The sequence below is a fragment of the Schistocerca nitens genome, chromosome 4, assembly GCF_023898315.1.
Source record: "Schistocerca nitens isolate TAMUIC-IGC-003100 chromosome 4, iqSchNite1.1, whole genome shotgun sequence".
In the NCBI taxonomy this organism is placed as follows: domain Eukaryota; kingdom Metazoa; phylum Arthropoda; class Insecta; order Orthoptera; family Acrididae; genus Schistocerca; species Schistocerca nitens.
Genome location: NC_064617.1, coordinates 692570447 through 692594331, shown reverse-complemented (window position 1 = coordinate 692594331; position 23885 = coordinate 692570447). Strand labels below are relative to the sequence as shown.

Below are 23885 nucleotides of genomic sequence, written 5' to 3'. Positions count from 1 at the left end.
ACTGCAAATCTCTCTCATTGTCACCTCTGTTTCAAAAAACATATAATGAGGTCAATGGATCATGCTTATGGCAAAATACTGTGTATCTTCATTTCTTGGTTACACATATAGATGTACAGACAGACTATGCCTACGAAGAACAGATTGCTCGTACATGCTTATACTTGCAGAAAAGTTTGCCTTGGCAGTACTTAATTAATAATAAGAAATAAATAGAAACAATAAGAGAACAAATAATCCAAGAAATCATCTCTGCATTGTGACAATCATAACATTTTACGCCATGTATCGGGTACTTCAATACTGAATATGGTCACATGCTGTGGACCAAGTTCATCATTAAAAGTTTGCACACTAAACTGTCAGGATATAAAACTCACAAATTATTAGAAGGCACAGAGGATGGAGTATTCACAATGCACTTTAATTTTGTCAAATTTATTGCAGTAAGTTATAATTCAAATATGAAATATTTAAACTGCATTGTAAATCAAAATTCCAAAACACACTTGATCTTCACAAATATTGATACTAGAATCCTATCTGGATTTTTAGAATACTAAAATAATACATAAAAGATAGGAAATCACTTTCAGAGAAAAGTAGACATTAAAGCTGACCTTCTATTCAAAGGTTTCAAAAGAACTCATGAATTCATATTCCTTGTACTTTTAAAAACAAGAATGATGAATTAGACTTTTATAGCTTTTTGATCACTGCATAACTGTAGAATTATTATGTGAAAATCACCAACAACTGTTTAGTATTCAGCATAAATTTAGTCTTTCAGTGGTCACCTGTGTAAGGGGGTTAAAATATAAACACTCTGAACTAAGTTTTGCAAGAACAAGCCAGAAAGAGAGAAGCAGTTTGTATGTTACAGAATGTAGAGATATTTTTGTAGAGCTCACTTATGTTCAAAGTATTGTGCAATATTGGCAATTATTATGAAATGTTCATCACCTCAAATAATATGTCTGGAGTCTGCTGACCGAATAAGCCAGGAGTCTTTAAAATTGATGACAGATCTCTTATTTCTGGCAAACATCTACAACATATTCTGAGCTCTATAACATGGAGAAGACAAATGTGCAGTTTTGAAGCCAATGAGAACACTCAGAGCTAAGATAAGTATCATGAGCAGGCTTGGTTTTTCTTGCAGAGCATGGAGTTGGTAGTGCTGGACTCACGTCAAGAGTGAAGGCACATACTAATTCCAGTTTAGGTCTCGAGAAAGCTACATCTACACTTGAAAGTAAGTAGTAGAGGACACATCCCATTGTACCAGCTCTACTATCTGGAATTACAGGCCTAGTCTGTGTAATTAATAATTACTCCAATTGTGTTTTTATTGCCAAATAGGATTTAAAAAAAGCTGAAAAGACTTCCTTCAACAGGTTGGATGTATGCAAAATATTTGACAGAGGATTTATTTAATTAAGGACACATATCTTTGACTGACAGCCTGTAATATACAGATAGGTATTTCTTAGCAGCCTCTCTCATACAAGAATGAAATGTTGGCTTCAGATTTTCAGTATGATGAGTTTCGAAGCGTCTGGATCAGTTATGGAATTGTTTGATTAAAAATCGTAAAAGGTGACCATGAGAGCTGAACCTCTGAACATTAAATGGCTTCATTTGATTAATGAAAATATTTATTCTGTCAAGTGTGAAGTTAGACAAATTGTAATAATATAGTTGTAGTAGCACCAGAACTAATGCAAAAGAATTCAACAAGTGACAATTAAAGAATATCATAGATGTCAGCTTCTGTTGAATGCAGGAAGTATAAATAATAGAGTAGTAAGCGGATTTGCCAGTTAATATGCAAAATGTGCTTCAGTGCAAAGGCATAATTAAGTGTTACTCAAACATGATCTCACAAAATATTTATTTATAGTGGGTATGCTATTTTACAGGCAGAAGCTGTAAAATATGGTTAGCTAAGGACTGTAAAGTTACCCAATAAAAGCAGCAAAAATTTATGGTATGTATAAAACTAACTTTTTTTTAAAAAAAATGGGGGCAGTAATGATCCTGTTGTCATAGGTAATACTCAAACAAACTAGCAGTTTGTAATGTAAGGCCATCAGCCAGTATATCTTAAGCTAACTGGTTCAGTGGCTATAAACTGAAACCATTGAAGTTGTTAGGTGAAGTAAATGTGTCACAATGTCTCCTCAAGAAATAAAGTTAATATTTAAATTTTCATAGTAAGATGTCTCCAATATTTGTTTTCTTTCTAACACTTTCTTGTTCTTAATGTGTACTCGTCTTGAAGGAAGCCTCCAAAGTATATGTTATGGTAACAAAAGAAAGAGGATGAATCTCTTGGAAGAAATATGTAGTCTTCATTCATAATGCCCAAGATGACAGACTATCTTTAATGATGAATATGAGCTGTTACAATAAATGGTTTTTCTGGAGAACCTTCAAGAAAAATTCTCTGCGTTCAGTTGTAATTGATACTAACAATTCCTGAAACTGTTAATTTCCTTTTAATCTAACACAGTAGCACCTTTTAAGCTATCAATTACCTAACAACAACACACAAGTAGCGAGAGAGAGGATTAGAGGGACATAAATAATAAAATGAAAGCATTGTCAACATGTTGACTGCCACAAGGCCCCTGGTGGCCACAGCAAAGCCTTATGCCTGACACCGTGTGCCCACTGGCACTCACAGCAGAAACTCACACCTGACAATGTGAGGCAGTGAAACATCCATCACTATGCATGCAGCAGTCAGTGTGCTAAATCGGGAAAGCTACAAGCAGCAGCGGCATGGAGCAAGAAGCGAGCAAATGTTTTGAACTATAACATAGGTAATAAAATACAAACAGTATACCTTAGCATGTATATACATAGACACAATGTTGTCTAGGTCAACCATTCCAGAGCACTGTGCTTCACAAAATCTCAGCAAGCCATCAAGTTGGAAGAAGTTTGCAGCAGCCATAAGCTCAAGCACATCTGCTGGCTCTACTCGTAAACCTTCACAGCCTCCATGATACAAATACTGCATCACTAACTGCAGAATACAAAGACAAAAAGAATATATATTGATGGGAATGACTATCCAGTTTTAATTAATTTTGCACATTTTCAGGCCATATTTTTATGCAAACAAAATTACCATATGCCTTTAATAGAACTATATTATTTCTGATTAGTGTGATTGCTGCTGTACCTGGAATATGTGATATCGTATATCATTTATATGCACAACTGGGGGATTTCCATCACAGAGTTTAGAACTAAGCATGGCTCTGAATCTTGGTGACCATGTGACAAGTACTATTTTATGTCCATAAAACACCCGTCCTTCCACTCTGAACTGCACGTCACTTAATTCTGGATTATTTACAAACTTGGGGTCTATTCTTGTACCACCAGAAAAAGAAGTATCTCTAATGGCTTTAATTGCTTCCCAGCCGTAGCATGTTGAAAATATATCAGCCAACAATAATATTGTGCCTTCATTCTGTAAAAAATACAAGAAAAGTTAGCAATTAGAAAATTTCAAAAGTTGAAGAACCATCACTGTTCAAAAACTTAAAAACATTGAGGAAATATTGTATTTTAGGGCTCAGCTTACCTTTACACAAAGTAGTATATCACAATACAACTGAAAGTTGCATATTGTTTCATATGTAGAATTCAGAGGATTATGGTATTTATAATGCAAGATTCTGAGTGTAGTGTGGGGTAAAAAAAGAACATCCACTGACAATGTACAATTAATTTGAAACTTTTCCCACGTGGAATGTTTCCCTCTATTATATTGATATCAGTATATAGTCAACTGTACAACTGTCTTAATATTAATTAATCTAATTCTGATCATATAATTTGAGCATCCACAGCTTTTGAATGAAGAGTTATCACACAATATTTTATTTCAGCTCTATTGGAGGATAGTTAATTCTGTCATAAGGAAAAATCAGTAGAGATAATTGTTGAAATTATAAAGGATGGCCAGTACTAAACCTCAGGAGGTGCAACTCACAGTAAAGCTGGCAGAAACACTTAAAACAGAAAACAGTACTCCTACCACCTTTGCTTCCTTCCCTCTTTTCAACATATGGGTGTGAGTGACCTGCTGCCCCCTCTCGTATGAGAAAGGATACTAGAAGTAATATTTTCTAGTCTAAGTGTTTCTTTTGTTTGTGCTCAAGACACAACTCCTGAATGTAAACACTGTCCAGCTTTTCTGTCTTTGTAATTTTATTGAAGGGTAGCTCTATCAAAGGTTTCAGTTTTCATTAGATAAGTAACATCATTCGACATAAAAGTTTTCTGGGTACGGTACTGCGTCATAATGTATAAAACTACTGCTTCTGGAGAAAAACCAACGTTTTGGCCACAGTTGCAGCAGCCTTCTTCTGGGTCTAATGGTGCATTCTAGCTATGCAGTGTCCTTTATATTTTGTTGTTACTGTTTGCTGTGCATGCCATTACATCATAATTTTAAAAAGGTAGTTAGTTTCATTGGTCACTTAAGGAAGAAGGAGAGGGAACTTTATTTTAATAGGTTATTGCGATGGAGGGAGAACGTAACCTCTGTCGTCTCTTGGCTCTTGTGTTTATGTGCCATGATTAGTGGTCACCGTCGAATGAGAAGTTGGCAACTGTTTACCAATTGCTGGACGTCGGTTGCGCGACGGCAGTTATTCGCCAGTAGTGCTCTTGCCTCGTGTTGACAGAGTGGTCTGTTGGGCTCTGATAGCCGGCAGCCAAGGTGGGGCAAGCCTGAGTCCATCCTCCCTATTTATGTTATTAGGGTGTTTAAGTATTTCGATGGCCTCTCTGATTTTGCATTTCGTCATAACCGGCTGCTTGGCCAACACACAGGTTTCGCTGAATTTTATTTCTTTTCCGCAGTCTTGCTGATGTTCTGCCACTGCAGATTTGTTGTGTTGCCCTAGACGACTATAGTGCTCATGTTCCCGAATGTGCATTGCTATTGGCCTACCAGTCTCGCCGATGTATGCCTCTCCACATTCGCATTCCACCTTGTAAACGCCTGCAATTTGTAATGCATCCACCTTGTCCTTAGTGGAGCCTAGCACATCCTGGCTCCTACGACCACTATAGAAGACAGGCTGCTCCCCAATGCAGTGAAGGTATTTGCCTATTCGGTCAGTAACATTTTTCACATAAGGTAAGCGCACTGTTGGCTGCGGTTTGTCTATTTCTTGCTTATCTTTCTTACTTGTGTTCGTTGACAAGACAGTAGTTTTATACATTGTGCTTTAGTTTGGTTTATATGAAACAAGACAATTTTGATGTAATGGCAGCCTCCACATACCATTTATTATACAATGTTTATTTTTTCACATAAAAGTTGCTGTCGTGTTTATAAGTTTCAGTGGCTACACTGATTAATTAGTGGCACTTCTCAAAATTAAACAAGAAGTACATGTCATTGCCTTGGATGACATAATCATCTCTTCTGATATAGTTTTAGATGTGACAAGAGTTCTTCATAGGCCATTGCTTGCACTGTCTTTCTGTTTCTGAAGCTTTTGTTTACAAATTATCGCATCATCTGGATGCATACTTTTGTACAGGTATACAGAATACAATAACTTTCAACACTGCAAACCGATCTTGCTTCTGTTAAGCCAGTCTTAGGCGTTTAATAACATTCTTAATAAAAGTTTACATTATATTTCTGTGACATCCAGCCAAGGTAGGTTGTTAAATTTTGCCTGCATACTATCCCTTCTCCCTCCTCTGTCTTCTATCTCTCTCATATTGAATCTGGTTAGTGTTAGCTTTTGAGACACAGTATAACAACACCAATAGAAGTATATTCTGGGGTCTAACTGACACTCTTTGGAGGGGATTGAAAAGGATGTCAAAGCTTATACCAAGCCGAGAGTAATTGCCTGCATACTATCCCTTCTCCCTCCTCTGTCTTCTATCTCTCTCATATTGAATCTGGTTAGTGTTAGCTTTTGAGACACAGTATAACAACACCAATAGAAGTATATTCTGGGGTCTAACTGACACTCTTTGGAGGGGATTGAAAAGGATGTCAAAGCTTATACCAAGCCGAGAGTAATTGATGACAAGATTTTCCTTTGCCAGCAAATAGAAGCAATTGCTTTTTACACAAATATTATGTATACATAGGGACAGAAAAATTTTGCATAAATGATAAAGTGATGAAATTCGCAACTTTTAGCAAAATAATGCTAAATTAGATGTTATTGCAAAATACTGGGAGATTTTGTCATTTCCCATTTAAAAAAAAATCTCAAGATGACAATATACTAATATTCGTAACTGATAGCTATTCAATACTAAAATTGCATTCTGACTTCTTTATTCTCCAAGGTTGAGGTTTGTGTATGATCTTAAGATGACAGTTCATTTCTTGCTTAACAAACTATGATGTGACATCAAAAACAGCACCAAAATTGGGAAAAAAATAAAAAACGCAGAAAAGGAAAAAAAATACCAAAATTGGTAAAAAATTAGCACAGGGGAAAATATGAACAAATTTGACAAAAATATCACCAAAATTGGCCTAAAACAACACAGAATTTATCAAAAAATAACAACTAATTTGGATATAAAATAAAACAATTTTTTCCTGTCTCTATGTACAGGGTGTTTCAAAAATGACCGGTATATTTGAAACGGCAATAAAAACTAAACGAGCAGCGATAGAAATACACCGTTTCTTGCAATATGCTTGGGACAACAGTACATTTTCAGGCAGACAAACTTTCGAAATTACAGTAGTTACAATTTTCAACAACAGATGGCGCTGCGGTCTGGGAAACTCTATAGTACGATATTTTCCACATATCCACCATGCGTAGCAATAATATGGCGTAGTCTCTGAATGAAATTACCCGAAACCTTTGACAACGTGTCTGGCGGAATGGCTTCACATGCAGATGAGATGTACTGCTTCAGCTGTTCAATTGTTTCTGGATTCTGGCGGTACACCTGGTCTTTCAAGTGTCCCCACAGAAAGAAGTCACAGGGGTTCATGTCTGGCGAATAAGGAGGCCAATCCACACCGCCTCCTGTATGTTTCGGATAGCCCAAAGCAATCACACGATCATCGAAATATTCATTCAGGAAATTAAAGACGTCGGCCGTGCGATGTGGCCGGGCACCATCTTGCATAAACCACGAGGTGTTCGCAGTGTCGTCTAAGGCAGTTTGTACCTCCAGAAATTCACGAAGAATGTCCAGATAGCGTGATACAGTAATCGTTTCGGATCTGAAAAATGGGCCAATGATTCCTTTGGAAGACATGGCGGCCCAGACCAGTACTTTTTGAGGATGCAGGGACGATGGGACTGCAACATGGGGCTTTTCGGTTCCCCATATGCGCCAGTTCTGTTTATTGACGAAGCCGTCCAGGTAAAAATAAGCTTCGTCAGTAAACCAAATGCTGCCCACATGCATATCGCCGTCATCAATCCTGTGCACTATATCGTTAGCGAATGTCTCTCGTGCAGCAATGGTAGCGGCGCTGAGGGGTTGCCGCGTTTGAATTTTGTATGGATAGAGGTGTAAACTCTGGCGCATGAGACGATACATGGACGTTGGCGTCATTTGGACCGCAGCTGCAACACGGCGAATGGAAACCCGAGGCCGCTGTTGGATCACCTGCTGCACTAGCTGCGCGTTGCCCTCTGTGGTTGCCGTACGCGGTCGCCCTACCTTTCCAGCACATTCATCCGTCACGTTCCCAGTCCGTTGAAATTTTTCAAACAGATCCTTTATTGTATCGCTTTTCGGTCCTTTGGTTACATTAAACCTCCGTTGAAAACTTCGTCTTGTTGCAACAACACTGTGTTCTAGGCGGTGGAATTCCAACACCAGAAAAATCCTCTGTTCTAAGGAATAAACCATGTTGTCTACAGCACACTTGCACGTTGTGAACAGCACACGCTTACAGCAGAAAGACGACGTACAGAATGGTGCACCCACAGACTGCATTGTCTTCTATATCTTTCACATCACTTGCAGCGCCATCTGTTGTTGAAAATTGTAACTACTGTAATTTCGAAAGTTTGTCCGCCTGAAAATGTACTGTTGTCCCAAGCATATTGCAACAAACGGTGTATTTCTATCGCTGCTCGTTTAGTTTTTATTGCCGTTTCAAATATACCGGTCATTTTTGAAACACCCTGTACAAACTGTCTACAAACGGAAGAGAAAACAAGAATGAAATCTGACTGAAAAAGGACACTGTCCATTTGTGATGCTCATTCGTTCGTAGTGAGTCAAGATACACATTTCCATACAAAAGCAGCCACTGAAAGCAACTTTAGTGAATACTAATGATAAATTGTACTAATCAAATTGATAATCATAGGTATTAATTCCAGATTACTTTAATTAAGTATTCATTATAAGGAGAAAATTGCAAAAAAGGAGGAGGAGGAGAAGAAGATGAAAAAGAAGAAGCATTGCTCCTCACCTTACAATACTCAGCTGCTAGTTGCACATACTACTTACACTAAGCATTCATATCATATAACTGATTGAAACCACTTTAGCTCTCTATGAACAGGTGGCTAGGGCGTGCCTCCCATGTGTGCGATGCAGTACACAGATACGAGCTTTGCAGAGAGCCCCCTCCCTGACTGTGGCTAGGAAAAACTGTTGGTGCCTTTTAATGAAATGGAATATTTGGAAATGGTGTCATGCAGAACAATACATAACAAAACAAGAAGTCAAAATGTGGCACTTGGATGGTTTCATATATTGTGTTATTGATCAGCTACTCATCAGCATCAAAGAAGGCAGTTCCACTGATGCAGAGATGGAAGAAGTAGTATTGGCGAGCTCCTCTGCCACATAAAATGTAAGATTATTATTATGTCCGAACATACACCACTGAGGCTCCTTGGGAAATAAAATCCAGTAAGGTAATAGCAAACACGGAAGAACGAACTGTGTAATGCTTACATCAGAATTGTTTTTGGTAATTTTGAAAAACCAATTACTTGGCTTCTGTTGATGTTATAAGCATGTCTGGTGTGATTTTTCTCAATTAAACATAGAAACAATGGCATTTACAGTTTTATTATGTGTATGGTACAAATGAGATCTTTTTTTTACTATGAATAACAGGGAAATTACATTGTACTTGTTAGTTCATTATTGATATTGTATGACTGGTTAGTTATTTACTAACCAATAGAATGGCTTTGTGGCAAGTCATGTAGTTTAATTGCTTGTCACAATACATAACAAAACAAGAAGTCAAAATGTGGCATTTGGATGGTTTCATAATTTTGAAAAACCAATTACTTGGCTTCTGTTGATGTTATAAGCATGTCTGGTGTGATTTTTCTCAATTAAACATACAAACAATGTCATTTACAGTTTTATTATGTCTATGGTACAAATGAGATCTTTTTTTCACTATGAAAAACAGGGAAATTACATTGTACTTGTTAGTTCGATATTGGTATTGTATGACTGATTAGTTATTTACTAACCAATAGAATGGCTTTGTGGCAAGTCATGTAGTTTAATTGCTTGTCTGGGAGAATGTGAGCTTTGGCCTCCTAGTTCTGATAGGCACATGTTGGTAAAAATCAGTATACTGTCTTATATTTGCAACTGCTAACAACTTCAGAGATCTGACAGTTATGGCATTATAGCAGCATGGCAAAGTCTTGATGTATTGTCTGTATGCCACCACAGAAACAAATTAATAGCTTCTGAGTAATACACCTGAATACAAAGATCTATATAGGGCTTTCACGATACCCTGTTACGTTGTGTGCAATAGCTGCTGGTTGACTGCACCTTACAGCAGCGTTGTATGGGAGACTGACAAAACATATATAATAACCTTGGACAAATCACCCCCATCACTCTGTGACAGCCTGATGCTTTTGGGAATCATTAGCCACAGCATTTTTCCTCACAAAAGTCCCACCCATTCACTCCCCCACTGAACAATTAGCATTTTGATGGTATGTATGGAAGTGAAACATGGACGGTAAATAGTTTGGACAAGAAGAGAATAGAAGCTTTCGAAATGTGGTGCTACAGAAGAATGCTGAAGATTAGATGGGTAGATCACATAACTAATGAGGAAGTATTGAAGAGAATTGGGGAGAAGAGGAGTTTGTGGGACAACTTGACAAGAAGAAGGGACTGGTTGGTAGGACATGTTCTGAGGCATCAAGGGATCACCAATTTAGTATTGGAGGGCAGCGTGGAGGGTAAGAATCGTAGGGGGAGACCAAGAGATGAATACACTAAGCAGATTCAGAAGGATGTAGGTTGCAGTAGGTACTGGGAGATGAAGAAGCTTGCACAGGATAGAGTAGCATGGAGAGCTGCATCAAACCAGTCTCAGGACTGAAGACCACAACAACAACAAACGATATTTCGCCTACAATAATCACAATGGCAGATATGTTTAATGCAGTTGTGAAATTTTGAAGAGCTCCAAATTGAATCAGATTAGCAATTCCAGTTTTATAAAATTCATGGTGTCTTTTTACATTGAAGCACCTAAAATTAATTTTTTGAAACTTCCTGTTTTACACAGTAGTTAGACCTTCAAATTATTCTTATGAAGGGTACTACTGCAAATAAGTTTTCAGTTCATTTCTTTGGAAATAACTGGAAGATCTGCTACAATTATTATAATGATGGTTTTCTGTCACACCTCTGTGCCATTGTGTCCATTGAAAATTTCAACAAGCGAAATTCCTTATTTAATGTATCAATCAAAACTTCTGTGAAGTAAATTAATGAAAGCATTCTCAATTGTCTTGGAACTTTCTTCTTCCAATTTAGCAAGAATCAAATGAGAAGATGAAACTTGCCACCAAATGTCGCCCACTTCCCTGTGCAAATCCATTGTTGGATGTATTATTTCAATACCATGTCCATTTCCACTTTTCAGGCAATATCACTTTATCTTGATGCACATAAAATTTTGGATAATTGAAGATGCGTTACACTACAACCATTTCACTTTCATTCATGTATTGAGGCGTATTCATTGTATTGAGTAAGACAATGGTTTATGTGAAAGTAAGACATTTTTGAGGAATGTCAATGTGAATAAAATACTATAAAGTAGTGTTTGCATGTGTGAGAAGTGGGGAAGGGGTGCTAGAAATTATCACAAGGGGCTACAAAATTCCTTCAAACCAGCTCTGCATGTCAGCCACATTTGGAGAACTGGTTGGCTATTTTCTGTTGCTGATTGTTACCGGCCTCAGCAATCACTATGGCCATTTTTATCCTACTTAATTATGTTGTACAACAGCTTTGATTTAATTTCATATTCTTTGCTACAAACAAGAGGCATATTTGATTGGCTCTACAATGGAAATTTACAAATCTATGTTACTGACTGAAATTTGTACTGTAGCATTTGATGTGTAACAAATCCCTCTTAGTTGGCAGGGGTCAGCAAGAAACACCTAATCATTTGTGCTTCTAAATTCTCTCCTACCCTTGTTGCTTAGCTGTTGTACCTCTGCATCCTCCCTGTCCCCTGATGTAATTGGTCAGCTATTCAAGTACTTATAGTACGAGTTGGAGATGAACCTACTTCTTACATCTGTCTACATTTGTGTACTATGTGATTAAAGCCTTAAATCAATGTTTCCTTTGTGTTTGAGGATGTTTTATTTCCTAAAATTATTCAGATTCATGAAGTCATCTGCAAAGCAATAAAAAAGATTTCTGTCTGAAAGATGTAAGCCTAAAAGTTTTAAACTGAATGGTAAGAAAGTTTATCACATACAAATTAGCCTACACACTATACTGTGTATTGTAACACCTAATACCGAAGTTAATATTTTAAATGTTATAAGGCTTCTGTGAGAGAAAAACAGTATAAACTTTTCAAATAATTTCTTTATCAAATAATAAATATTAAAACAGATGAACTATTTAAGCTAAACACACAGTTCTTCTCTTCTGAGGAGAGTATCATGAAAATCACTTGCTAAGTATCAGAAAAATAACTTTATTTAACTGGATACATAGAAAATCTACTAACAAAGTGGTGTAAGAATACACACATAAAAGGCTGTTGTGATTGGCAAGCCTTCGGAGCCAGTGGGTCCTTCTTCAGGCAGAAGGGAATGGGAAGGAAGAAAGGAGGAGGAAAAGGACTGGAGAGGTCTAGGGAAATGGGTAGATTTTGGGAAAGTCATGCAGAACCGCAGGTCAAGAGAGACTTACCATACAGGATGAGAAGAAAAGACTGATTGTTGGAGACTGCATCGGACGAGATTTGAGAGTTTCAAATTTCCTCCGATGCAGTTCTGGGTGGCTTTACCAAAATCAACCCCTTTTCCTAGACCTCTCCAGTCCTTTTCCTTCACTCTTCTTCCTTCCCCTTCAACCCCTCTGCTTGAAGAAAGAGCCACTGGTTCCGAAAGTTTGCCAAACATAACAGCGTTTTATGCGTGTGTGTTCTGCCGCCACTTGGTGAGTAGATTTTTTATCCATCCAATTAAATAATTTTATCAATAATTGATTGTTTTCATTGTTGTAAAAATAACTTTTGTACTTTTTGAGAAAATGGTACCTAAAGAGGAATAGATTTTTATACTTAATATGTATTAAATAATAATTTTTTATATTTTGAATTTGAAACCCTAGAACAAAGAAAATTTACACTAATGTTGCTTAGTAAATTATTCATTAAAATGCACTGAAAACTTTAAGAGGTTCCAAACTGCAAATGTGAGCTTGTGTATCTTAGGCGGTCCACTTAAGGATACAATGTCATTTTAGAGAGTAAAAAATGCTTTTTAATGCTGATAGCTAATTTCTCATAGTTGAATTGTTAAAAGCTATAATGGAGTACAACAGGAACTATCCAATACAAGCATACCTGAGGGAAGGAAGGAAGGAAAGAAGGAAGTTTTATGTCCGGTCAATAGGTAAGGTAATTAGAAATGGAGTTTTATTTATTGGAAGAGAAGGAAGTGTGTACAGCTGTTTCACTGACTCATCCTAAAATTTGTTAAAAATGGCAGAGAAAGCCATTGAAAACTAAAATTTGGTGGATGGCCTGGGTCCTTCAAATGCAGGCTGAGTGTAGGCCACAAAAATCTTTGAGGAAGGAAGATATTGTAACCTGACTGATAGGAAAAGAAGCACATGTTGATCAAACAGTGGTTAAGCTTGAATTATTGAAACAGTTTGAAGCTTTACATGGCAGATCAGCATGTTACTGATAAACAGCACAGTCTGCAGGTCACAGTGTCTTTACGTTACTACTGAACCACTGCAACTTGAACCTCACAGATCTTATTTTGAACCAAGTTGAAGGATGCACTGCAATAAATAATAAAACATTTAAGGTACCATATGTGCTTAAATTAATGCATGAAGCTCCATCCCATGTCACTGTCAATAAGACAAAATGTGGCATTTGGTTGGTTTCATACATTGTGTTGTTGATCAGCTACTCATCAGTGTCAAAGATGGCAGTTCCACTGAAGCAGAGATGGGAGAAGTAGTGTGGCCGAGCTATGCTGCCACAAAAAAGTAAGGTTATTATTATATCTGACTATACACAGCTGAGGCAATGAGGTAATAGCAAACACGGAAGAACAAACAGTGTAATGATTACATCAGAATTGTTCTTATGATTAACAGACTGTAGCTGTATATTGAGATGATGCAGTATCATAAGACAATGCAGAGAAGGAAACATTCAGAGTTATATCATAGATTAACATCAATGGTGATCTAGGAATCATGGCATTCATCTCATTTCAGTTGACCAAACAATACACAGTAGGCGAAACACTGTTATCATTAAATGACACACACTTTTCTGCAGCCTATGCTGCCAAAAACTTTTATTTTTATGCCATCTACAGTTCAAATTATTAATGAATTTTTATGTGTGGTAGTATTACATTGTATAAAAAAAGAATAATACACTGAAAACTAATTTTAAAAAAATTAAAGGTCTGTGTGTGTGGGCCATGATCTATATGTTTGCTTAAAAAGATAATAGTAGTAAACGTGTCAAGAATTTCAACAGAGAGGGAGGCTACTTAAATAGTATGTGGCTGCTGCTGTTAGAACTTATCATAACTCCGTTGTTGTCTTTGAAAAAACAAAACTTAAACTAAGAAAAATTAACAACCCAGCTATGTGCCAATAAAACATTTCCATCCACAACATCCTGTAGATGGGATGTACAGGAAAGTATGTAACAGTACTTCAAAAACACAGTGCAATATAAAGAATGTAATGCTAAAAACCTGGAATGTTCTACTTTTTGATAAAAGAAAGTAATTCTGTTGAATCTGACAAAATTTTATGCTACACATACTTATTACCAGCTGATGTACATTTTTAATTGACAAGGAATATTTGTTCTGCATGTGTATTAATAACTCGCTAGATACTGTAATTAAATGCATATTTTACCTTACTAAACCTAAATATATTAAACAGCAGAGGCAAACACTCATCGACAAACTGAGTGGAGTAATCATCAGGCCAGACTTGAAGAAAATCTTGCAGCAGTTGATCAATAACACTGTCTAGACGTTGCTCGTGTGCTGTCGCCAATGTATGCATCCAACAGTGAAGAGTCCATGGGATACCCAGGTTCCGTAGATCCAGAGTTATATCTGCTGAGAAAATAAGGAATCTAAAACAGCTTGGAAGGCTACTATTAACTGTCAGTGAATAACAAGGTAATGAGTACATGGCATTACGTGTTTAATACATCTAAAATATCCTAAGCCATCACCTTAAAGCAGTTAGTGAATGGGCAACCATGTTTGTGGCTGTGTTCTCACCTTCTTTCTGAACTATGAACAAGACACTGTTAGGAGACAATTTTTAAATATCAGATGCTACAATGATTCCAGAATGAGATTTTCATTCTGCAGCGGAGTGTGCACTCATGTGAAACCTCCTGGCAGATTAAAACTGTGTGCCGAACAGAGATTCGAACTCGGGACCTTTGCCTTTCACAGGCAAGTGCTCTACCATCTGAGCTACCCAAGCACAACTCACACCCTGTCCTCACAGCTTCACTTATGCCAGTACCTCGTCTCCTACCTTCCAAACTTCACAGAAGCTCTTTTGCAAAACTTGCAGAACTAGCACTCCTGGAAGAAAGGCTACTGCGGAGAGATGGCTTAGCCACAGCCTGTAGGATGTTTCCAGAATGAGATTTTCACTCTGCAGCAGTGTGTGCGCCAATGTTAAACTTCCTGGCAGGTTAAAACTGTGTGCCAGACTGAGACTCAAAATCAGGTCCTTTGCCTTTTGCGGGCAACTGCAAGGAGACGAGGTACTGGCAGAAGTGAAGCTGTGAGGACGGGGCATGAGTCATGCTTGGGTAGCTCAATGGTTAGAGCAATTGCCTGCCAAAGGCAAAGGTCCCGAGTTCGAGTCTCAGTCTTGCACACAGTTTTAATCTTCCAGAATGTTTCGCTACAATGATTGTTTATGGGGCACATTCTTGCCATTAAACTGTACTGGTAATGTGTTTTTACCAACTTCTATCTTAAGTAACATGTCTTATGTCCTCTTTTGGTAGCTAAATAATTTGAGGAGCTCATTAGCAAAGACAGACAATTACATTTTTTAACAAAATATGAATGTTAACTGATTCCAGTAGCACTCTAATTATAATCTTCTCACGCTTAAAAAATAGTCTGAAATGTGTTTAAAATGAATGTAAATCCTGATCTGTGAAAAAAATGGGTAACTCCATTATATTTCTGTTTCACATTTGAACAATTCCAACAAGATCCAGTACTTCTCTGGTGTTTCCACACTGCAATTTGAAGCCAATATGGCAGAATGTCTTCCTTTGTAAGACACTGTATTGTGAGTCGTATCTTATTTTAGTAATTTGACATATTTACATGCAGCCATGAAAAGAAACTGTGCAAGACCAAGTACTATGGAACAATGCGGCATGACATTCAGATGCTGCAGTGGTCTAAAAACATGCCTGAAAAGAATTCAGCTCAAGGTCAGAATGAAGCTGAAAGTGCTGTCCACAGTCAAAGCTGTGAATCTGAAAATTTACAAGGTTCTGGTCATGAATAAATTGTGATTTCCAGTATTAACTAGCCCATCTGCACTACATTAATTGATTTCTGCAAACCTGTATGATGTTTGAGTATAGTTTAAAAAATAAATAAATAAATAATTAATTAAAACAATAGCTCACTGTGTTTTTGTTTTGTGTATCTAAGTGTTTCATACTATAGGCTGATAATTTATACCAGTCAAACAATGGAAAATCCAGGATGGAATAAGGAAAAAGTATGAAAAGAATAGACTGCTGCTCGCCGTATAATGGAGATGTTGAGTCACAGGTAGACACAACAAAAAGACTGTTAAACAAGTAATGTTTCAGACAAAAGGCCCTCTTCTGAATTAGTCAATGTACACACACACACACACACATATGTATTCATGCAAATGCAACACATACTTACATGACCACTGTCTCAGGCTGCTGAGGCCAGACTGTGAGCAGCAACAATGCACAATGGGACAAGCAATCTGGGTGGTGGGAGTAAAGGAGGAAGCTTGGGTGGGGAGAGGGAGGGATGGCAGGGTAGGGGTAGGGGTAGTGTTGCTTGTGGGCGCATACAGTGATAAGATTGATAAGATGGGTGGAGGTCAGAGCAGCTAGGTGATGTTGGAAGGTTAGAAGGAGTGCAGAGGAGTGGGGTGGGGGTAGGGGGTGGAGGTAGGGGGTGGGGGTGGGGGGTGGGGGGAAGGTAGAAGTAAAATGACTGTGAGTGTGTTGACACAATAGAAGGCTGTGTAGTGCTGGAGTGGGAACAGGGAACGGTATACGTGGGTGAAGGACAATGACTAACGAAGGTTGAGGCCAGGAGGATTACGGAAAAGTTTCGGAAGAGTTGCAGGGAGAGTTCCCACAGGCACAGTTGAGAAAAGCTGGTGTTTGTAGGAAGGATCCAGATGGAAAAAGCTGTGAAGCAGCCAATGAAATGAAGAATGTTGTGTTGGGCAGTGTGCTCAGCAACTGTGTAGTCCAGCTGTTTCTCGGCCATTGTTTTGTCGGAGCCATTCATGCGTACACACAGCTTGTTGGTTGTCATGCCCATGTAGAATGCAGCACAGTGTTTGCAGTTTAGCTTGTGTATCACATGAATGGTTTCACAGGTAGCCCTCCCACTGATGGAACAGGTGATACTTGTGACCGGACTGGAGTAGATGGTTGTGGGAGGATGTATGGGACATGCAATCTATTCCAGGGATATGAGCCATGAGGTAAGGGATTGGGAGGAGGGGTTTAGTAGGTGTGGACAAGGATATTGTGTAGATTTGGTGGTCAGCAGAATACCACTGTGTGAGGGGCAGGAAGGATAGTGGGTAAGACATTCCCCACTTCAGGACATGATGAGAGGTAGTTGAAACCCTGGTGGAGAAAGTGATTCAGATGCTCCAGTCCTGGGTGGTACTGATTCACAAGGAGAATGCTACTCTGTGACCATATTGTGGGACTCTGAGAGCTGTCAAAGAATAGGGAAGGTACTGTTCAAAGTCACCCCTTGAAAGACAAGCCTTCATATTTTATTTCTTTTACATCACCAAAGAATACATTCAACATTTTATGCTTTCTGTAAATGTTCATTCAAGTATTAAACTTGCCTATAAAAACTTGTTTCAAATTCTAAATTCAAAAATACTTCTAATAATAGGCAAATGTTTTTGTGTTTGTGAAGGAACTTACATTTCCATAAAATTATTTTATTTTCTGGCGTTGGTATACAATGTTATTTCGTATTGACTGTAATATCATCTGAAAATATCGATTATTGGCAATATTTAATAACTCTGGCCTTAGTTCCATAGTTACACACTAGACTGCAGCATTTATTTTAAAAAGACGCTAAATTTCTGTTCAAAGTCCCTCGCCGTTCAAAGTCACCCCGCTTTACGGTAATGTAAAAGATCAAACACTGCTATATGGAGTGCTGAAAATTATTGTGGAACAACGTCTGCAGCACTCTGTGATTATGTGATTACATTTGCTTGGTAATTACAGTTTAGATGTAGCCTAGACCAAAAGGTGATGACCGAAGGAACAGATAAACAAAATCATTAAATTTTGTACCAACAGGGATACTAACTGCTCCATTCCCGAAACGTAATGGAGCAGTCATTGCGCCGCGAAAACCTGAAGATTCACATCAGGGATACTAACTTCTTTGCTTCAAAATTGGTCAAATGGTGTATATCCATTCAAGGATACTAAGTATAAAATTTGAGTAGATGAAAACTAAAACATTTGCTAATGTTCTTAGCATTACATCTGCAACACATCTTGACTTTCATTTAATTTTACATTAATTCTAATGAGATAGCAGAAAATGGATGACTGTGTAACATTTTCTTCTGTCATTACAGATTCAATCGGAGGCTCTGTGTCTCCCTACTTGAGTGTAATTCATTGCTTCCATATTGCACATTAGTTATCATTCTCATGGAAAAAAAATATGTCGCCAAAAACAAATAAACTGAAAAACATGCGTAGCAGCCATTCCCAGGATTTTAGTCAAATAGAATGTCCTCAAAATAATTGTGATATGGCATCCACCACATCTCACAAACAAATAATGAGCACTGTTATTTACTGCTCATTCTAAATGCAACAACCTAAAGCTATATACCACAAAGTCTTATGACACAATAAGCTCCAAATCTAGAGACAATCAACGATTATGTCCTTCAAACATAGGATTTAATTTCTCTGATCCAAAGGAGAAAACCAACTTATTAAAGTAAAAAGAGAGGCAGCTGTATCTGTAACGCCTCATGTTTCAGGTTCAGCTCAGTTAAGTCTAACATGCCTCATAATTTTTTTTTTAAAGAGTTTCATATACTGTATTTTATTTCCTCCTTCTGTACAAGTCTGTTTCTGTACCATGTGCCATGCATTTTGCTATCTATTTTCACATTCTTCCTGCTTCCTACATCGTAGACTTCTTTCCTCTTACAACCTTCTTTTTCCTATCCATTGCCACTATGAAATAAGTTAGTAGTTTCAAACTGAGATGTAATCTTTTCACTTGCCTCTTTTTTTTCTCTTAAAATATTACTTTCATTCTCTCCTGGATGCAGAACAAGAAGTTGTCTGTGTTACTATCTCTTCAACATACAACATGTCTTATCAGATGGTACTAGGGGCAGTTAGGCTAACTAACTGTGTGAACTGTGATAGGTAAGAGTAGGATAAATCAGTACTTCCCCAAAGAATTACAGTTGAATTTAGAAATTGGCACTATGTGTAGTGTTCAATATGAAGGATTGTCGGTTAGTAAAGACAAATCAATGTTTACAGCTTTTGTCAAACAATGGAAACTCCAGGTTGGAATATCAATAAGATAAGGAAAGTCAACAATATTAGAAGAGGATAGACTGCTACTCACTGTAAACATGACTCACTTGGTTCCAGCCAGGCATAATGAAAAGACACTTACACATTAGCTTTCAGCCAATGCCTTCATCAGTAAAGGAAACACTCAGGTAAATACAGGTTTACTACAACTTATACAGAAACTGTACTGCAGTTATAACAGTCAGAAGAAATGAAAAGGTGGCAACAGTTAAAGAAGGTAATGAGGCAGTGTTGCAGTGTTCTCCTGTGTTATTCAATTTATACACAGAGAAATTAGTACAGGAAACCAAGAAGAAATTTGGAAAAGGAGTTAAAATTCAGGGAGCAGAAGTAAATACTTTAATGTTCATTCAAGTAGACACTGCCAAACTGTGGCCAAGAGCTAGGTTGACCACCCAGTAGTGGAACACGTTGCTGAGCACAAGGTATTTGACTTCAGCACCAACTTTTCTGAACTACATGGATGAGAAGTTATGCTTACAACACATACTTTGTCCCCATACTCCTCCTAACTTCAATCCCCACTACCCGGTAATCCCCTATCTGACACCCACCTTAAGGACCCTAACTTCACTTATTATGCACCCATGCCCTCTTCCCCACAGTCTCCCCATCATCTGCTCAGTCACCTTGTGCAAATCCACTCATCCTCATCATCATCATCACCACCACTATGTGTGAGACAAACTCACCGCATTCCTATCCTGTACACCTGCTGGAGTGCAGCTTATAATGATGTGAAATGTGCGTGATAAGCAGCACAAACCAAAAGCTAATAAAGGCTTCTCAAACACAGTACTATAGAAGCACACTGAAGATTATATATGGTGTGATCAAAAAGTAATTTCATGCCCTTTTTGCATCCATTTTTATCGTGTTGGTGCACATGTTCCTGATGTATTTTTGGATTTTCAGCTGTTTTGAGTGTTTAGTTTATTGCTGACAGTTGAAAAGGTTGGATCTGTTTTCGAGTGCTCAGCAAATTTTTACTCTCGAAAAGATAGATCAATGAATTTCCATTACATTTTGCTTGAAAAACTGAATACAGGGCAACACCACTTTCTAAAAGTTGACTGTGGTTTTTGGCGAATCTAGTATGAGTAACAAAAAAGTTTACAAGTTGTATTAACATTTCAAAGAGGACTGACAAGATGTTGAAGATGACCACCACACTGGATGCCCTAGCACATCACTTACTGATGACATTGTGGAAGAAGTAACAAAAATGGTTCTGGAAAATTGCCTTATCAGATCAGAGATGTTGTTGGTGATGTCAGCATATTCTTTGACTCATGCCAAGTATTTTTTTCAGATGTTCTGGGCATGAAATGTGTAGCGGCAATGTTTGTTCCAAAACTGGAGAATTTCCACCAAAAACAAAGTTGCATAGACATCACTCAGCAATTGCTGAATGAAGTAGAAAATAATTCAGAACTTCTAAAGAAGGTTATAACAGGTGATGAAACATAAGTATGTGGGTATGACATTGAAACTGAGGTCCAATCGTTCCAATGGAAATTGCCTGAAAGACCACCGCCGAAAAAATTCAACAATTTCGATAACATGTGAAGGTTCTTCTCACTGTTTATTTCGTTTACAATGGGATAGTGCGTCATCAGTTCCTGCCTATGACCATACAGTCAAAAAGGAATACTACCTGGATGTTATGTGCCATTTGTGTGAAGCAATCTGAAGAATAGAGCCAGAATTGTAGCAAAACTATTCATGGAAATTGCATCAAAATAATTCTCCCACTCACACCTCATTGCTTGCTTGTGATTTTTTGACAAAAAACAAAACTGTTACATCACCTCAGCCACTGTATTCACTTTTTTCTATTCCCAAGATTAAGGAGAACCATGAAAAGAGTGGAAAAGGCACTGGCATGAGTGAATTATATTTGATGGGGATTACTTTGAAGGGGACAAAGTTGATGTTGATGAATAAATAAAAATTCAGACAGACGTTACGAGATAAAAAACATTCAGGCAAAAGATATTTGCTTGAAAAGTTGGTCAGAGGGAAATTAGAAAATGGACTGAAACACCATGGTCTGATGAAAGAAAGAGACTACATTCTGAAATGATGAAACAAATTTGGACCCAAATGAAAGTCAACCATCAAAAGTGACATTGATGGATTGTACCTCACTTGGTCCTATTGGGCCCATACGTGAACAATAATAATAATAAAGATTCTTTAAGAGTAACAAAAATTCCTGTCACTTGTTGATCACACCTCGTATGGATAAAGTTGGTAACTGATGAAGGGATGCCGAAGTGAGCCAGAGTGAAAATAAATTTTTGTGGCACAACTTGAAGAAAAGAAGGGATCACTTGATAGGACACATCCTCTGGCATCAAAGAATCAGGACTTTGATAGCTGAGGGGAAATGTGGGGGCAAAAAGCATAGGAGACTGAAGTTTGAATAAAGCTAGCAGATTCAAGTGTATGTTGGTTGCAGTAGTTATGCAGAGGTGAAAAGATTTGTGGAAAATAGACTAGTGTGAAGACCTGCTCAGATTTGTCTTCAAACGGAAAGTCACAACCACAAGAACACAAAATAAACTGGTGCTAGCAACTTACAACAATATCTATGTCTCTAAAAGGGTCATTCAGAAATTAAAGAACTTTTTTTATGTGGACTTTATTATTTGATGTAATTAAATGAAACTGTATTTTACATACAATTTGATACCCAAGCTACTCTTCTAGTCAGTTACCATTCAAATTTAGGCACTTGTTGCACCATTTTAGCAGCTTTTATATGTCTCCTCCATACTCAGTTGCCACCAGGTGTTGAACCACTTATTAATGGCTTCTTTAAGTTCATCATTACTTCTGTGGCACTGTCTACCCAATAAAACCTTTCAGTTTCGGGAATAGTGATGATAACTTGGGGGCTACGTCCAGACCATATGGTGGATGTTGAAACATTTCCCACTGAAACCACTGAAGCAAGTCCTGTGTCACTCTCGCTGCATGCAGACATTGATTATCATGGAGGAGAGTGACTCCATGGGTTAGCATTCTGCACTGCTGGTTTGTAATGGTGCAGCAAAGTTGTTGAAACATCTGATAGTAGTCCGCTGCACTTCACTGACTGTGAAATGCCTATTGCCTTGGATTTTTGTTTCAGTTGCTGCTTTGAGTCTATCAGTCACCATTGAGGATCAGTCTGAGATATCATCGTAAACATTCTTCCGTCGGCCATTAAACATCACACACTACTTTAGAACTTATGCTTCAGTCATCATATTACTGTAAACCTCAGTTATATGTCTATTAATCTGGAAAAGTAGGACTTTCATATTTAAAAAGCAGATAACACTGTGCACCTCATACTTAGTGGGATTGTCAATTTGTCACACGTTTTAAAGACACACAGCTAAGCAGTAATCAACTATATTGGATTTGTAGGTACCGCCAAACTGAAGCAAATGCATACCAAGCAAATGAGTACCAAGTTTGCCAGCTGTTGTGACCGAGCGGTTCTAGACGCTTCAGTCTGGAACTGTGCTGCTGCTATGGCCGCAGGTTCAAATCCTGCCTCGGGCATGGATGTGTGTGATGTCCTTAGGTTAGTTAGGTTTAAGTAATTCTAAGTCTAGGGGACTGATAACCTCAGATGTTGAGTCCCATAGTGCTCAGAGCCATTTGAACCAGTACCAAGTTCAGTGGTTGGTCAATGTGGTGGTGGGGGGATACAGTCATGTGTCAAAACAAAATGTTCTTTATTTTCCGAATGACTTACGTATGTATGATGCCAACAATCCATCACAATAGAAGGTCCTGGCAGCCTTCACTTCATCACTGCTTGTACTGTTTTGATGTCAACAAGCACCAGTCCATTCATTACTTGGCACTCTCTCCAGGGAAGCTGTCCCAAGAATAAATAACCTATCCAAGCAGCAGCATAAGAATTAATCCTCTATCTAGGTTGCAGAATAAGATGTCTCAAAATACCTATTCTAATAATGTTTCCAAAGCCAAACTAAATGGTCATCTACATTTTTCTTTCCTACACACCATTCAGCATTTTGTCTTGGAGGACTTCCAATTGCTTCAATAATTATATCAGTCTTCGGTATAGTATTGAAATAGTTTAAAAAGATAGAAGAGATAAACTTCTGCACTCACCAAGATGATTGTTCTCTGCACTGTGGTACATTGCTTCCTGTAATGATTTAACCTGTGGTTTGCTTAATTTCAGTGGTTGTGCACTTTCACCATTAGAAGAGCACCCACTAACTTCAGGAGTGGAGGAACAAGAAACCTGTAAATAAATTTTGTGGGAGTGTTTTGCAGTGAACAGCGACTAAAAAATTTGTTATCAGATGCATAACAGTGTCTAACAAAAATAACACTAGAAACAGAATTAAAAACATATAACATATCATACAGCATGGCTCAGACAAGACTAATTTCAAATAGGACATTGGTGTGTTGCAGACAGAGTGCTGTGTTTAGTATAGACTTGTGCTGAAAA

General features: G+C 37.8%; 1 protein-coding gene across 4 annotated transcripts in view; it reads right to left on the bottom strand.

Annotated features, from left to right (window-relative positions):
- The window catches only part of LOC126251924 (ankyrin repeat and BTB/POZ domain-containing protein 2), a 671398-nt gene that overhangs the window by 4600 nt on the left and 642913 nt on the right, over nucleotides 1–23885 (bottom strand). For 3 of the 4 annotated variants that reach the window (XM_049952673.1, XM_049952675.1, XM_049952676.1), the window contains 4 exons: nucleotides 23537–23672; nucleotides 14422–14630; nucleotides 3194–3487; nucleotides 2852–3034 (listed from right to left, as the gene is read on the bottom strand). In XM_049952673.1, coding sequence (XP_049808630.1) covers nucleotides 2852–3034; nucleotides 3194–3487; nucleotides 14422–14630; nucleotides 23537–23672 — 822 coding nt within the window. The remainder of the gene's footprint in view (nucleotides 1–2851; nucleotides 3035–3193; nucleotides 3488–14421; nucleotides 14631–23536; nucleotides 23673–23885) is intronic. The other variant, XM_049952674.1, reaches the window with a different exon arrangement.